A 17,048-nucleotide genomic window follows, 5' to 3' on the forward strand; every position below is an offset into this window, starting at 1 on the left:
AAAAAAATTATTCCGTAGTGTAGTTGGAGAATTTTATAAATATGAAAACAAATTTCAAATGAGTTATGTCTGATGAATATAGTCGGACCCCCGATATAATAACAAATTTGACGAGCGTACCCCGATGTAATGATAACAAATTTTACTATCGTACTCCGATATATTGATACAATACATGTATGAATTATTATGTATATCATATATGGTATGTTTTATCGCATGGTTATTATGCATAATCGTATAAAAGCTACAATTTTTTATTAGTTATCAAATTTACCAATGATGCTTGGGTACTATGTATAATCACCGGTAAAAGTGATATAAATTTAGGGCAATTTATCAAACTCACTAAGGCGATTAGTAAGTACATAATAATCGTTATTATGTATAATAACCACATGTATCAAATTTACCGTAACGTATATGTTCATGTACACTTGTTTAATTTTACAATCTCAAAGACTAAATAAATAATTTGTTTACTTACCGGAAAGTTCATGTTTTTCTCTGATCTCGTCCCAAGCCTCTCTCCGCGCATTTTGATTTCAGTATTCTCGGTGGGTAGGGTCATAGAGCAAAGAGTTTGACCGAACGTGTTCGATCAGTTGCTCTTCCATCATCAACACACGAGCAAAAACAAATTAAATGAAAACACGAAAAAAAAAATTGAATAAATCAAAACGCGAACACAAAACAAAATAGATCAAAACACGAACGAAGCAAAAAGAACGAGGAAAACAAATATTTCGTCTTCACGTGCCATCACACGACTGATGAAAATCTGAACGATTTGATTTTTTTGTGACACGTAATAAGGTGTGTTACGTCGGATTGCGTAATCCGACGCATTCACACGTCACGTCAGCACAGTGTGAACGTACCTACAGAAGACTCATAGATGGACTTTATATCGCACGTACTTCTACGTGGTCCCACGACACGTCAGAGTAGTGTGCACGGATTTTTGCGTGTTATGTCAAATTACATCATCACAGACTTTACCACGTCTCGTCAGCACAATGTAAACGTACCTACAGAAGACTCATTGGTGGAACTTTTTATCACACGCATTAACGTGTGGTAACACGCTACGGCAGTGTAGTGTATGTGCCTTTACACACGTGTAATTGTTAACAATATGTGTAAGTGTGTAAATAATATATTAATATTAATAAGGACGTTTGGCTCGGTCTCTTGAACGTCGTATAAACGAGGTTCCACTGTTACTAGAAAAAGTTTCTTTGAATGGGGAATTTGAAAGAGAGAATGGGGGAAGAAGCTAGAGGAAAGAAGGAAAAGAAGTTTTTTTTATAGATATTGCCAAAAGAGAGAGCAGCGCGAGAGGTGATAAATAGCCAACTGTTATCATTTTTAATAATTTGTTGTGGCTTTAATAATTGCATTCCGCCGCTATTTTTTTGTTTTTATGTGTTTCTGGGTGAGATGAATGTACTTTAATTTTTTTCACAATTTTTTGAGGATGACACCTTTGTACACTTCCCTTGTTAGAAACGAGGAATTTCTTTTGTTGGCCTAAGAGACAAGGCAACAACTTTCTAATTGGGTTTTTGAGCGCACGAGCACTGTATAAAAAGTTAATTTTTTTATTTTTCAATGTATATGACCCCTCAAAGAAATTTTGAGATTTTAAGTAACTGCACGTCTTTTGAAAACTTTTTGTTATTGAAAGCATGCTTCGAAAGTCAACGGTTACAGAGATATCCACTGTGCAAACAATTTAGGACAGCCTGTCATTTTGAAAATGCACTTGTAAGACTAACGCTGTAGGAATTAGCTATTGGATAGCAACAAGAAGTGACAATTGCATAACATACTGTATTTCCCTTTTTTTATAGAGCCAGTTTTGTACCATGGACATCTAGAATAAAAAAAAAAAAAAAATAAATAAATAAATCACTCACTCAATATAAGTTATATAAATTGTTCATTAAAAGTTTTGATATCTGAATACAGAGAAACTTTTTCAAAATTGTAGAATTCTGCTATGTTTCAGTGAGAGAGCATCGATCACCGGAGCAACTGGAAATCGTTTAAAAGAAGGAGCTGCTATAAATCAATCATTGTCTTGTTTGGGAAATTGCATTCATGCTTTAGCAGAAAGGGCAGTTGGAAAAAATTCAAGGGGTAAGTCCTTATTTTGATTCTATGTACTGGTTATGTTGATTACAATATTGTTTATCGACAGGCAGTGTTGATTTCACTAATAAATCAGAAAAAAATATCTATCCATGGACTGATAGCCTAAAGTAATTAAGCGGAAACTTTTATACCTTGATTATGGTAAACCTTGAAACACTTGAAATACAGTAGTTTTTAATAGTATTGCATTGGAGCTGATGTTGATGAGTACAAGGTACAGTATTATACAAATACAAATACAACGCCACAACAGGCAAAATGCCCAGAACAACATAACCAAACAACTGAATGTTTGAGTGTTGTTTCAGATCTTCGACTGTGACCTTGACAGAGTTTCTGCTGGTGGGCACGTTTTAGTAACAAAATTTTGCGCTTGTTTCTCCCGTGTTTATTCTCAACATTAGAAGTTTAGTGAACTATAGTGAACGAGATATAGCGTATATAGAAAATTTCGTTGCGAAAGCGGGCCGTGAGCTTGGTCAACACCACCTATAAAAGAAAGCTTCCACACGGAGCTCGTGACGTCACTGTAAGAAGGCAAACTTACCTATAGCTAATGAATATAGAAAGCAGTCGTCTTTATCCCCTTTTTTGTAGTATATCCAATGGCGTAGCCGGTCAATTTGTGACACTCTACTTGTCGCGCCTCAATTTGTCGTGGTACAAGTTTGTCGCAGTGTCAATTCGTCGCGGTACAAATTCGTCGCAGTGCCAATTCGTCGCAGCTCCAATTCGTATCTGTACAAGTTTGCCGCCGTGTCAATTCATCGTGACGTCAATTTATATATTACAGCGCAGAATCAATTCGTCGAACCGTCGATTCTTCACTGTACATGTTCCACGCGAGCTTGTACAGTATGTCGGTTTTTGTCTTACACGTGAAATAAAAACATGAACAAAACTGTACACGCAGTAAACTGAAAATAATCATTTTTTGTCAATGCGAAAGTACATTGAAATAAAAATTATAATATCAATTCCATTTAAAAATTTAACTGCATATAAAAGTTTAATTATATTTGAAAATTCAGTTATGAAAATTTGAAATGTTAAATAATTGATTTTTGCTATGATAAAATTTCAATACCATGTGGAAAAATTTCGGTTTGTATGATATTCCCCAAATTATAGTGAGCCTATCTTTAACGGTAAATTTCTATCTGCCCCATGGGCTCGAGAGTTTCTCTCCCCCCCCCTTCGAGAGTCACCAACATTTACCATTACAGTATCTCCATAAGAACCTGAAATATTTAATTAATTAATAATTGAATTAAATTAATGCTTAATTTTCACCGTATAAGCCGCACTTCCCGCTTTTATTGAGATTTCTATTTCTCACAGCGAAAGGAGTTGGGCACAGATCAAGGGTAGAAATGTACAGTGCTTATGAATGACGATTCGGTGAAGTTTTCATATTGCCCAGAGGATGAGTACCGACAAAAACCATGTAATCACCAATAAGAAAGACGACTATGGGTCAGTCGCATACATATAATATAACCATTTATCTTATATTTATAATCAGTCGCATATCTTTGGCTGGCTTGTTTGAATATTTTCACATAGTTTTCATTAGCGCCTAAGCTTTTGGTACAAGGTTGGTGTGCTTGGTCTACATATTTCTGTTGGCAAAAACATGGAATATTGCAAAACCGAACGTGGAAATGATATGTTGGTTTGCGTGTGTGTTTAAAAGTTTTCCCCCCATAATTCATGTTCCGAAATAAGAAAAACTTTTAATGCAATTGAAAATGAATTAGCCTATTATTAATTTTCTTTATTTGAGTTTTTTGTTGTATCTGAAAGTAAAGATACAGATTATACGGATGACAAAAAATAATATGTAGTACTTTTTAAATTAAATTGTTTGAATTCAATTTAAATTGCAATAAATTGAAATCTTCTACGTATCTTTAAAAAAAAGAAAAAAATTATGGTAATTCAAAATACCATCACTTATTAGTCTATAAATCATCATCGGGTTTTTATTGCGATATTCACGTTATATAAGTGTTCAAATAAAATGGTACTCAAAGCACTGAAAATAAATAAAGGTTTAGATATTGTGGAGTATTTATATGTACGATACGAATTGTTTTTAAAATTAAAATTATCCTAATAGATGTAGGCTATAATCAGAGGCGCATTTATAGTTTTCCCACCTGTGGGTATCCAGACCTTGCCTCCCTTCTCCCTATCTAATTCATGTTCTTGATCACCAATTACTTAATTTCGGTTACGTCCTTTCACTTGAACTTGTCATCTTCGGATAAAGCCCGCACACACCCTCCCCACCTAGGAAATATATCTCTGAACATAATCTTACATTGTCTGTTAATGTTAATTCATTTGTATTGTAAGAAGAAATTTTTACTAATCGTTGACTGGAGCCGTATGAGTGTCATGTACAATGGGCTAATTAAAAGTCTGATTTCATTCTTTTTACTCGAGAGTTGTTACTTTAGAGTTGAAAAAAAAAAATCAAAAATTGATTGACATTTGCAGTGGTGTCAGAGACAGGGATGTTGTGGATGCCCAGGGTACTTTATGGAATGGTTATGAGCACCCAGAGAAATGATTCAGAAATCAATATTTCCTACTTCAAGATCAAGACAAGAACCCACACGTTCCAAACACTTCCGGCATCCTGAAGGGAGAGTCGCTTGGACAAAGAAATTAGGGATGGATCGGCAATGGCCAATCTTATGAATAAAACGAATAGAAACTTAGAGATGATGGGTAAAATATCAAATCAAATTAAATGGGTGGAGTTTTCCAAGGGACTGGGACGCCGTAATGAAATCTTAAATGGTAGAGAAAATCTGGATACGGGAGTTGGAGTTAGAGAGAAAGGCAGTAACGAACGAGACCGAAAAAGAGGACTTGTGAAGACGAGAGTTGTAATCTCGGGAATCGGTTTCCTGGCTGCGATGAGTGTCTAAGGCTAAAGACTGGAGAGGCGTCTCTCAACTAAACTGGTGAGTGATGCATGGATTATATTCTCTCTCCCATATGTGATTTAGTGTAGGTACTCGTAATTAATTGTTTTGGGGGTGAACTGAGGTGTAATGAAAAATCACGGGTCATATAATGTTCAGAGCCAAGAGCTTAAATGTTTTGGGGGCCAATAGAAGAATTCGTTAAGTTTTGAATTCAGTATGTATTAATTTTTAATAAGGATGATGATATGGAAAATACAATTGGCATTAATTCAATTAACTGCAGCGTAAATAAACTAATTAACTTCCAGCATCTCATGTATGGCTACTTTGTGTAAACTTTGCCTGGGTTATACACAACGCAATGAACACCAGCGAACGGTATTCGCTTACGTACTTACGAGAACGGTCTCAAACCCAAACGGGCTGACAATAATACAAAGTGATTTGAAATGTACATTGCATTGCAAAAAAATAATTTGAAAATAAGACTTTTCGCAGCTGTTGCACATAAAACTTAGATACATTGTCGATAAAAAATTCCTTAAAGATATGTTCTCTGCATGAATACATTTAATAGTGAATTACGGAAATCGTGCTGGAGGGCCACATTGTGTGATCGCAATTTATTATCTCGATGTGCATCCTCCAACGCCCCTCGCTGCAAGAAATGGAAATCCCTACAGAAAGCGGGAAGCGCGGCCTATACGATGGAAACTAAATTTTCAATGATCATCAAGATAAATTGATCCCAATTTATCTTGGTGTGCTCTCTAACGCTCCTCACTGGGAGAAATTGAAATCCCGGCAGAATGTGGCTTATGTGGTGAAAATTAAATTTTAAAAATTTATTGGATCCCAATTTATTATCTTAGTGTACGTTCCAATGTCCCTCGATGACTTCAATGAATACTTTCCTTCATTTCTTAAAAATTAAAACAGATGGGAATGGGGAACATTTCCAATAAATGAGAAAAAAAATTAGTTCCATTTTTTACGCCTAAAGCAACTACCCTATTTATAAGACCACAACAAACATATGAATTTTAAAACAATTAAAATTTGTCGCGACGAATTGACATCGCGACGAAATGACTTCGCTACAACTTTGTACAGCGACGAAAGGAGCCTGCGACAAATTTGTACCGTGACGAGTTTGTAGCACGACGAATTGACGCTGCGACAAATTGTCCCGCGACAGGTCGAGCGCGACGAATTGATTTTGACCCATCCAATGGCTGAATCCTGACCTGAATGGTGCTTTTACGGCGATCCCGTGCAGCCCTAGTCACTCTACCGCTCTTAAAGAGTGGGCCACAGATAAGTCCTACGCAAAAAAAAGAAATAGTAAGTGTGCGTGCATGGTATGTACCGTGTGTGTCAGATGTAGGTAAAGAGAGTGTTTAGTCAAAATTTTCAAAATAAATGGGCATTTTTATACAGATAGCAAGCGCAAATCACTTTATCCGCACTCATGGCATGGCAAGTCTTGTCTGGGCAGAACGCAACAATACAAATTTTAAGAAAAAGAATAAAAAATTTAAAATCTTTTTAAAATATGCCGAATACCGCTAACATTTAAAAAGTAGAGGTTAAAAGATCTCGTCCGAAGGGGTTCCTCTCAGGGCCAACAAGTTTAAAAAAGAAAACTCAATTTTGAGTTCAGTAAACCCCCCCCCCCCCAACTAGTCATTAAAAATAAACTCTAAAAGACGACTTTTACATTTTCTCCAAAAAAGGCATGGAACGTCATAGCCGTACCAGCAAGCCAACAGGCAATTGTCATAAGATTACAATCCCCGCTTTATAATTATTCGTATGCGCATTTCAACATCATCTATCGCTGTGGGGAAGGAAGCACGCATTTCCCATCGCCCCAGAGCAGTGTAAATAATAGTCCAAGCATTCTCTAGACAGGCCACTGCCGATGAAGAATATTCATCGACCGGCCATATTTCACAATAATCCTAGGATCATAATCCAGATTCTTTCGCAGGTGCCCGTGGGGGGAGTTTCTGATTGTCTCATAGCAAGTTTCAGCCAGACAGCAAATTTGCTGCCTGATCGAGTTCATTTGAATATCATTTCTTATATCCAAATTCCTCATATACCAACTGGCCCCCGTAAAGTGCCTGCAAAGTTTGTTTTCAAATATTTGCAAAACTTCAAGATTCTTTTTCGTGGCAAATGCCCAGACGGGGGATGCATAGGTTAGTGATGGTCGAATAACCGAATTGTAAAGTAGAAGTTTATTTCGTAGCGACAATTTACTTCCGGGGATATAAACCCTATTTAGCATTCCCAAGTTTTTATTGGCCTTCCCCTTGACTTGCTCCACGTGAGCTTTGAAATTCATTTTTCGATCAAAGATGACCCCTGACCCCTAGATATTTAAGCTGGGGTTTAGGTGCGAGTTTAACATTACCAACTTCTATCTGATGGTTTGGTCCAGTGGGGGGGGGGGGTGAGGGGGTTTCTCTTGTGAAACCACATGAATACACACTTATTGTGATTTAGTTTTATGTCCGCTTCAATGCTCCTCTACCATATCAACCGTTTACTGAAGGTTTTCAAACGCCTTGTTAAGGTCCCTAGAGTGGGCCAGCAGCAGGATGTCATCCACGTACTGGCACTTGAGGCCCCTCTGTGGGCCAGGGAAATTATCCACATATATAGAGAAGAGTTGTGGTCCAAATACGCTCCCCTGGGGGAACCGATGCTCTTATAGGGCGACTAGTTGAGAGCGTCCCACCGATCTTCACCCGGAATTCCCAGTCCTCAAGATAACTTTTCACGAAATAAATAAATTTTTGGTGAAAGTCCAGGTCAATCATTCTCACGAGCAGCGTATCATTGTTTGTCCTGTCAAAGGCCTTAGCTATATCCAAGCTCATGGCACAGACATATTCACGATGATTCAATGCATCCATAATGAACTCCGTTGTCCGCAATAACTGGGTGATCACAGAATGTTCACCCCTGAAGCCATGCTGTTCTGGTGAAATTAAATTATTAGAAGCGGTATACATAGTTATTGAAGCGGGCTACGTAGATGCGTTCAAACAATTTGCTAAAACCAGAAAAAGAAATTGGGCGGAAGTTTTGGGGGAAAAGTAGGTCAGTGTTTGGTTTATGGATGGGTTTCAGAATAGCTTTCTTCCAATGATTTGGAAAAAAATTTAGTTTTATCATATTGTTGAAGATGTTAACCAGGGAAAGGCGAACCGCACAGGGGAGGTACTTAATCACCAGGTAAGTTATATTATCGAAGCCAGGAGCTTTTTTCGATTTTAAATTCTTTATAGCCAAATTAAGCTCATCAATTTTAGTGAGTGGAACAAATTCAGTCTCAGTGAGGATTGGCGGGTTATTTTCCAAAAACAAACAAATTTTCTGATGGTTTTGTATTGCTGTCATAGCGTCCTGTATACCATTCGGTGTAAATTGTTGTTCAAAAGAGTCCGCGAAGGCCTCTGCTACCTCTGATGGATCAAAAACTATACCATTATTCGTACTGTGAAGCCATGTTATTAATTCGACTTTAGGCCGACATATCCTAAGCGCTTTCCAGAGAGATCCGTCACAGATGTCCACCTCCTCCAAAAAGGAAGTGAACCTTCCATTTACGAAAGACCTAATCTCTTCCTTAATCTCTCTCTGCATTCTGTTTAGTAGACTTCTATCACCCTGTCCACGGAAACGCTGCCATCTTTTCCGAACTCCGTTTTTCTCCCTTAAGCGAAAGTGGAGTGCACATGACAGTCCAAATCTGTGTGTATCAGCCCTTACTTTTGTTGTTGCCTCATCTATAGCAGCCTGCACAGCATTTGTAAGATTTACTGCCTCCACCTCTATTTCATCCGCATCAGCCCCCGTAAGGCGGCTTACCGGTATATCTTCCAATATCCTAGTATATTGTTCCCAATTGGTTTTCCGCACATATGGGACCTCTGTTCGGATGAGAAAGTCCAATTTTATCACTAACGGGTTATGAGGAGATGTCAAGGCTGCAGGTGAGTGGACCGAGATAGTGGTATCAATATTTTTGGATAACGCAAAGTCTATAGCATCAGGTCTGTGAAAAGGATGGTCAGGAATAGTATAAAAAGGAGAGTTGAAAAACTGGATGAGGAGCAAGGAGCCACCTCTTATCAGCCACCTTTGACCCCTGGCTCCTCATTTTACATTCCTAAACCCTCTTATCGGTGACCTTTGACCCCTGGCTCCTCATTTTACATTCCTAACTCCTCAATTTCCATCCCTAGCTCCTCCGGCTCCTCAGTTTTCATCCTTTAATCCTCACCTTAGCTCCTCAGTTTCCATCCCAAGCTCTTCAGCTCCTCAATTTTCATCCCTAGCTCTTCAGCTCCTCAGTTTCCATCCCTAGCTCTTCAGCTTCCAGCCCTTAATCCTCAGTTTCCATTCCTAGCTCTTCAGTTTTCATCTCGTGCTCCTCAATTTCCATCCCTAGCTCTTCAGCTTCCAGCCCTTAATCCTCAGTTTCCATTCCTAGCTCTTCAGTTTTCATCTCGTGCTCCTCAATTTTCAACTCTTACCGTAAACTTTATATTTATAACCCTCGCTTCACTTGACCAGGTGAGTCTATCATGCAGAGTCTTCTTCCTTCAATCGATGGAGAATAGTTATCGAAACCCGAGGAGCGCGGGAAGTTATGGAAGTTATGGCGGAGTGGATGCATTGCACAGGGCGTTTAAAGGAGAGGTACCACGGGAAAAAATAAGAAAGTGGTTGGAAGGAGAAAAGTCTTACACTCTCCACCGTCAGAGGAGGAAAAAATTTCCTAGGAATCGTGTTATGGTAGGTGCCATCGATCAACAGTTTCAAGCTGATCTGGTGGACATGAGAAATCTAGAGAAATTTAACGGCGGTCAACGATACATTTTAACTTGTACCGATGTTTTATCTAAATATGCTTGGGCTATCCGCTGAGAGATAAGACGGGGAGGGCTGTTGTGGAAGCGTTTCAGAAAATATTCGAGGAAAGACAACCGCAAGTGTTACAGACTGATAAAGGTACCGAATTGAAAAACAAGATATTCCAGAAGTTTCTGAAAGAGAGGGGCGTGAAATTCTTCACGACTGAGAACGATGACGTGAAAGCTGCAATTGTGGAGAGATTCAACCCAACCCTGAAATCTAAGATGTGGCGATACTTCACAGCGAAGAACACGTATAGATATATCGGCGTTTTACAGGATTTAATATTTAGTTACAATAACACTCATCACAGCAGCATAAAGATGACCCTTACAGAAGTAAATAAAGGGAACGAGAAGTTGGCATGGGAGAACCTATACATGCGAAAGAATAGGAAAAAAGTTGAACGAAAATTTCAAGTTGGCGACCACGTCCGCATCACCCGCTCGAAACAGGTTACGAGTCCAATTTTTCCCATGAAATTTTCGTAGTGGACGAATGTATTGAGAGAGAGGTACCCGTATACAGGTTAAGAGATTTGATGGGGGAAGAAATTAAAGGGACTTTTTATACAGACGAGTTGGTGAAGGTGAATTAGATGAGACATTCCCCATCGAAAAGGTGTTGAGAAAAAGAAAGCGAAAGAGAAAAAGAAATGGGCGCGGTAGCCCGGTCGATAAAATGCTCGCCTAAAGTACCAAAGGATGTTTAGAGGTGTCGCGAGTTCGATACCCAGTTCGTCCTTGTCAGAAAACTTTCCTGACACAGGGGTACAACAAAAAACGGCGACTTGACCGCAGCAAAAATTGTTACCGCAGGGAGTCCCCCATCGACGGGTTAGTGCACCAACCTCTCGATGAGTATGAAAAACAAGCCTGCCGTTCGGAATCGGCAATAAATTGTAGGTCCCGGTCTAATTAGCCCTCGTGTGCAGAAAATGACCGTGGTGCGACAAAAATGATCAAATGATCAAAAAGAAAGCGGAATGGGAAAACGGAACATCTTGTGAAATTTCAACATTGCGGTGATAAATTTAACAAGTGGGTGGAACTATAAATACCTCACACCATGACGATCTTGATTCATTGCATCAAGATGTCTTCTTTCTACCTCACTTTACCCAGTGATGCCAGCATGAATTTTTTCACCGATAATACTCTCTCAAACTTCACGATAAAGCTCCCGAATGCATTGGAACTCGATTCTAACATGGAAGTAGCTCTCTCCGAGTTCATGTTTCCTCACTCATTCCACAACATAACCGAACAGACAAACAGCTTCGAATTTGACGTAGGAAACGGAGTGCTAAAAAAAGGGAAGATTCCGTGCGGTTTTTTGAGACAACTCCTGAACTCATAAAAGCGATCTCCTACATTTTAAAAGATAAGATCGTTATCACATTCAACAAGACCACGAAAAAAGTTAAAGTAAGTTTGGTGAAAGACTCCAGACTTATTTTGCATACGGGTGTAGCCAAAAATCTCGGATTCGAACCAGGAGAGATAAAGGGGCCAATCGCGGAGGGTCCTTACACGGCTGATCCAAAATTGGACTTTCACTTACTGTACGTTTATTGTGATACAGTTGAGCCGCAGATAGTTGGAAATACGTTTGCACCATTGCTGAGAATTGTGAAAACCGAATCGGGAAACCGGTGACATCGTCAACGCACGCTTCATTCGAGAGACGACATTATATCCCCCTAGCCCGAAAGAGTTTCGAAACCGTTCACGTTTACATAAAGACGCACACGGGGAAATTCGTGTCATTCGAACGTGAAAAGGTGATTGTTAAACTACACTTTAGACAAACATTTATAAACATGCCCTATCAACCATACCGGTGTTGTATAAACAGCGTGACGGATTATTACGTCAACCAAGCAGGTCAAGGTCTTGCATATTATCAGGGAACGCCGTTACATCGAGGTTATGGTTTCGGATCCGTTTTCAGCTCCTTATTCCGATCTGCTATGCCGCTGTTGAAAAGAGGAGCAAAAGTTTTAGGTCGACAGGTTCTGAAATCCGGTGTCGATTTTGCAAACGACGTCGCACAAGGTAGAGACGCGAAAACGGCAGCGCTAGAAAGAGCCAAAGAAGCGGGTCGTTAGCTGAGTGACAAGGCATCCGCGAAGATAAAGAAAATGCTCGTAGGTCATAAAAGAAAGTGTTTAGCGAGGAGAGGTATCATTCGAAAGAAAGCGAAGAAAGTAGCAACACACGATATTTTTGATTGAAAAGATGGCTCTTATCATGGCAAACTCACTCGAGTGCTTGAAAAGCGAAGTGGACTTGTTTGCTTTACCTCCCACGCAAACCGCTATTGAAGGAGGTGAATGGATCGAATTTATCCCGCTCTCAAGCATCAGAGACGGTCCGTTGGAATTTAGTATTGCTGGAAGCACTGAAGATTACATTGACTTGTCAGCTACACAACTATATATCCAGTTGAAAGTTACGAAGGATGGTAAACCTCTACCAGATGAAGATCCTATCTCTCTCGTGAACCTCTCGCTACATTCTCTCTTCTCTCAGGTTGATGTATCTCTAAACGGTAGGAACATCACGAATTCATCTCACACTTACCTGTACAGAGCATACATAGAAACCTTATTAAACTACGGTCGAGATGCGAAGAATGGACCACTCACGATGGAAGGATACTACAAGGACACCGCGGGACATACGGCCGACGCAACAAATAATGAGGGTATGAAGAAGAGAACCAAAAACATTGTTAACAGTCGGTCTTACGATATGATGGGAAGAATTCACTGTTCTTTATTCTTCCAACAAAGACTGTTGCTCAACTTGGTGGACTTGAAAATCCGTCTAGTACGTTCTAAACCCTCGTTCTTCTTAATCGCACCAACTAGCAATTATGACATCATCATTGAACATGCCAGTCTCTTCGTAAGGAAAGTGAGGGTTAATCCCGCCGTCGCCATCGGACATGCAAAAGCTTTAGAGAAGACTACGGCCAAATACCCCATCGATAGGGTTCTCACAAAAGTATATTCAGTGGCTCAGGGTAGCATGTCATTCGTGCAAGATAATGTGTACCTCGGTGCAATGCCGCGTAGAGTTATAATTGGCTTAGTGGATAATAACGCATTCAACGGCACCTTTACAAGTTACCCATTCGATTTCCAGCATTACAAACTCACCTTTGTCTCCGTATACGTAGACGGGCGTCCGTTGCCACATAAACCTCTGGAACCCAACTTTGAAACCGGGAACATTGTCAGAGCTTACAACAACCTATTTAGAATCGAGGAAGATCGCGGTATTGATATAACGCAACAGGAATTCTAAAACGGGTACACCCTCTTTTATTTCTCGCTGCTGCTCGATCAAAGTGACTGTGGACACCTACACTTAGTCCGTCAAGGTAACTTACGTGTGGAACTGAAATTTGCACAAGCATTACCAAAAACCATCTCGGTAATCATCTACGGTGAATTTCAGAGTCTGATAGAAATAACAAAGTCTAGAAGTATCTTGTGTGATTTCTCAAGCTAATGGATTCCGACCAGATCCGACGTGCTCTTCGAACGAACCCGATAACTAAGAAAACATTCACAGATGTTTACGCTAGTAATACGTTACCCTTGAAAATATGGAAGTATCCAGCAGCTTTGATTGTTAACACTGATACCAACAATGAACCCGGAACACACTGGTTGGCGATTTATCTCCACGATAACATGACTGCCGAATTCTTCGACTCATTTGGAAGGGCACCTTCTAACTTCCAGAAAGGTAACATCATGAAATTCCTCAGAAGATATCAACGGTTCAACTACAACGATGTGGCGCTACAGTCGGCTGATACGCAAGTTTGCGGACATTACGTCATTTATTACGTGCACTGCAAATGCTTGGGAAAGAGCATGAATTCTATTGTACCCCGCTTAAATGTAAACAACGATTTGCGAGTGTTTAAGTTTGTGACAAAATATTTTTCTTTCCAATAAAACTGATTTACATAACGTGCATCTTGTCATTATTCAAAATGGAACCATTAACGCTACACCACCCGTTTACGGCAGTCTGCGCCGGAGCAAGCGGGAGCGGGAAAACTTATTTTCTGAAAGGGCTGCTTGAACACCGCGATAAACTCATGAAACCATTACCGAAACGAATAATATGGTTCTACGGTGAATCTCAACCGCTGCATACGGAAATCAAAGATGTCGAATTCCGAGAGGACTATGATTTTGAAGGGGTTAATAACGCGTTGCTCATTTTTGGTGATGTTATGTCTGAGCTTTCGTCTGAGCAAAAGATGGTTAAACTATTCACTAAATACAGTCATCATAGAAATTTATCAGTTATTTTTATAACTCGGAACTTTTTTCATAAAGGGTTGCGGGAAATAACGCTAAATTCGCATTATATATTTTTATTCAAAAATAGGAGGGGCTTGAACCAAATCACCTACCTGGGAAGACAGCTGTATCCCACGAAAATCAAGTTCTTCCAAGAAAGTTACGCAGATGCAACGAAATCCGCCTATTCATACCTCTTGATTGATCTCAGACAAGAAACCGATGAAAAAATGCGTTTACGCACTAACGTGCTACCTACGCAGGTGCAATACGTGTATCAACCGAGACGTTAAAAGACTACGGTATCAAGCTGAGGTACTTATTTGATGACATGTCTACGAGGAAGCAACAAATGTTGAGGCTGTTACGTGCATGTCCTCGAAAACAACATCCTACATTATTAAAAAGACTTCCTAAATCAGATGTCAAAACAGTCTGTGAATGCGCGTTGAACTTGCTGCACGGTAATATCCCGATATCGACCAAAGAGAAAGAGAAACTTCGAAAATATAAGAACACACTCCGAGTGTTAGCAGAGAAAAAGGTGCCTCTATATAAAAAGAAAAAAGTTCTCGTACAGAAGGGCGGTTTTTTACAAGTTCTATTACCAGCAGCTATTGGGCTGATATCCAATTTAATAGGATATGGAATTCACCAAAAAAATGGTGGTGATTGTTCCAGAAGAAAGAGTAAATCGCCACGTTGTCAAGGAGTCACAGCTTTCGGAACTCGACCGCGAGATGGACAAGATAATAAACAGCAAACTTCCCGATGATGTTAAGATAAAGTTTTATCATCAAATTCTAAATAAGAGGAACACTGCGTTAGAGAATAACTCGCAGTTAAATCATTCTCCGCTTGTCTTAGAGTCGAAAGAGCGAGATCTCGACAAACCACCGAACCCGTTGTTGACAATACCAAAATCTCACCGGGTGTGGGTCATAATCCCGACAGACGAAATCCCGACAAGTCACAATCCCGACAGACGAAATCCCGACAGGTCAAAATCCCGACAGGGTCGAAATCCCGACAAGTCAAAATCCCGACACGGTCAGAATCCCGACAGGGTCGAAATCCCGACAGGTCAAAATCCCGAAAAGTCGAAATCCCGACAGGGTCAAATTCCCGACACGGTCAAAATCCCGACACGGTCGAATTTAAAAATTCAATTTCGCCGTATAATCGCCGCACTTCGCGATTTCTGTCGGGATTTGAATTTCTTACGGCAAGGGGCGTTGGGGCGCCGATGAGAATGATAAATTGCGATGAAATAAATTTTTCAAATTTTAATTTCGCCGTATAAGCCGCACTTCGCGATTTCTGTCGGGATTTGAATTTCTTGCGGCAAGGGGCGTTGGGGTGACGATGAGAATGATAAATTGCGATGAAATAAATTTTTCAAATTTTAATTTCGCCGTATAAGCCGCACTTCGCGATTTCTGTCGGGATTTGAATTTCTTGCGGCAAGGGGCGTTGGGGTGACGATGAGAATGATAAATTGCGATGAAATAAATTTTTCAAATTTTAATTTCGCCGTATAAGCCGCACTTCGCGATTTCTGTCGGGATTTGAATTTCTTGCGGCAAGGGGCCTTGGGGTGACGATGAGAATGATAAATTGCGATCAAATAAATTTTTTAAATTTTAATTTCGCCGTATAAGCCGCACTTCGCGATTTCTGTCGGGATTTGAATTTCTTGCGGCAAGGGGCGTTGGGGTGACGATGAGAATGATAAATTGCGATGAAATAAATTTTTCAAATTTTAATTTCGCCGTATAAGCCGCACTTCGCGATTTCTGTCGGGATTTGAATTTCTTGCGGCAAGGGGCCTTGGGGTGACGATGAGAATGATAAATTGCGATGAAATAAATTTTTCAAATTTTAATTTCGCCGTATAAGCCGCACTTCGCGATTTCTGTCGGGATTTGAATTTCTTGCGGCAAGGGGCCTTGGGGTGACGATGAGAATGATAAATTGGGATCAAATAAATTTTTTAAATTTTAATTTCGCCGTATAAGCCGCACTTCGCGATTTCTGTCGGGATTTGAATTTCTTACGGCAAGGGGCGTTGGGGTGACGATGAGAATGATAAATTGCGATGAAATAAATTTTTCAAATTTTAATTTCGCCGTATAAGCCGCACTTCGCGATTTCTGTCGGGATTTGAATTTCTTGCGGCAAGGGGCGTTGGGGTGACGATGAGAATGATAAATTGCTATCAAATAAATTTTAAAATTTCAATTTCGCCGTATAAGCCGCACTTCGCGATTTTTGTCGGGATTTGAATTTCTCGCGATGAAGGGCGTTGGGGTGACGATGAGAATGATAAATTGCTATCAAATAAATTTTCAAATTTTAATTTCGCCGTATAAGCCGCACTTCGCGATTTCTGTCGGGATTTGACTTTCTCGCGATTAAGGGCGTTGGGGCGACGATGAGAATGATGAATTGCGATCAAATAAAATTTTCAAATTTTAATTTTGTCGCATAAGCCGCACGTCGTGATTTCTGTCGGGATTTGAATTTCTCTCGGCGAGGGGCGTTGGGGCGACGATGAGAATAGTGAATTGCGATCAAATAAAATTTTCAAATTTTAATTTCGCCGTATAAGCCGCACTTCGTGATTTCTGTCGGGATTTGACTTTCTCGCGATTAAGGGCGTTGGGGCGACGATGAGAATG

The 17,048-nt window shown here is 39.9% G+C and overlaps 1 protein-coding gene and 1 long non-coding RNA gene across 3 annotated transcripts in view; one reads left to right on the forward strand and one right to left on the reverse strand.

Annotated features, from left to right (window-relative positions):
* LOC149080429 (kinesin-like protein KIF28) overlaps positions 1-17,048 on the forward strand; it is a 1,038,199-nt gene that overhangs the window by 197,911 nt on the left and 823,240 nt on the right. For both annotated transcript variants that reach the window (XM_089239551.1, XM_089239552.1), the window contains exon 7: positions 2,015-2,145. In XM_089239551.1, the coding sequence (XP_089095677.1) occupies positions 2,015-2,145 (131 nt within the window). The remainder of the gene's footprint in view (positions 1-2,014; positions 2,146-17,048) is intronic.
* Positions 1-17,048, reverse strand: part of LOC149080433 (uncharacterized) — an 89,541-nt gene that overhangs the window by 50,431 nt on the left and 22,062 nt on the right. Inside the window, exon 2 of the long non-coding RNA XR_016193578.1 lies at positions 1,836-1,879. This is a non-coding gene — a long non-coding RNA (uncharacterized LOC149080433). The remainder of the gene's footprint in view (positions 1-1,835; positions 1,880-17,048) is intronic.

Source organism: Pholcus phalangioides, unplaced genomic scaffold (assembly GCF_987345545.1).
Source record: "Pholcus phalangioides strain wild (caught in Gottingen) unplaced genomic scaffold, Ppha-v1.0 ptg000011l_1, whole genome shotgun sequence".
NCBI lineage: Eukaryota > Metazoa > Arthropoda > Arachnida > Araneae > Pholcidae > Pholcus > Pholcus phalangioides.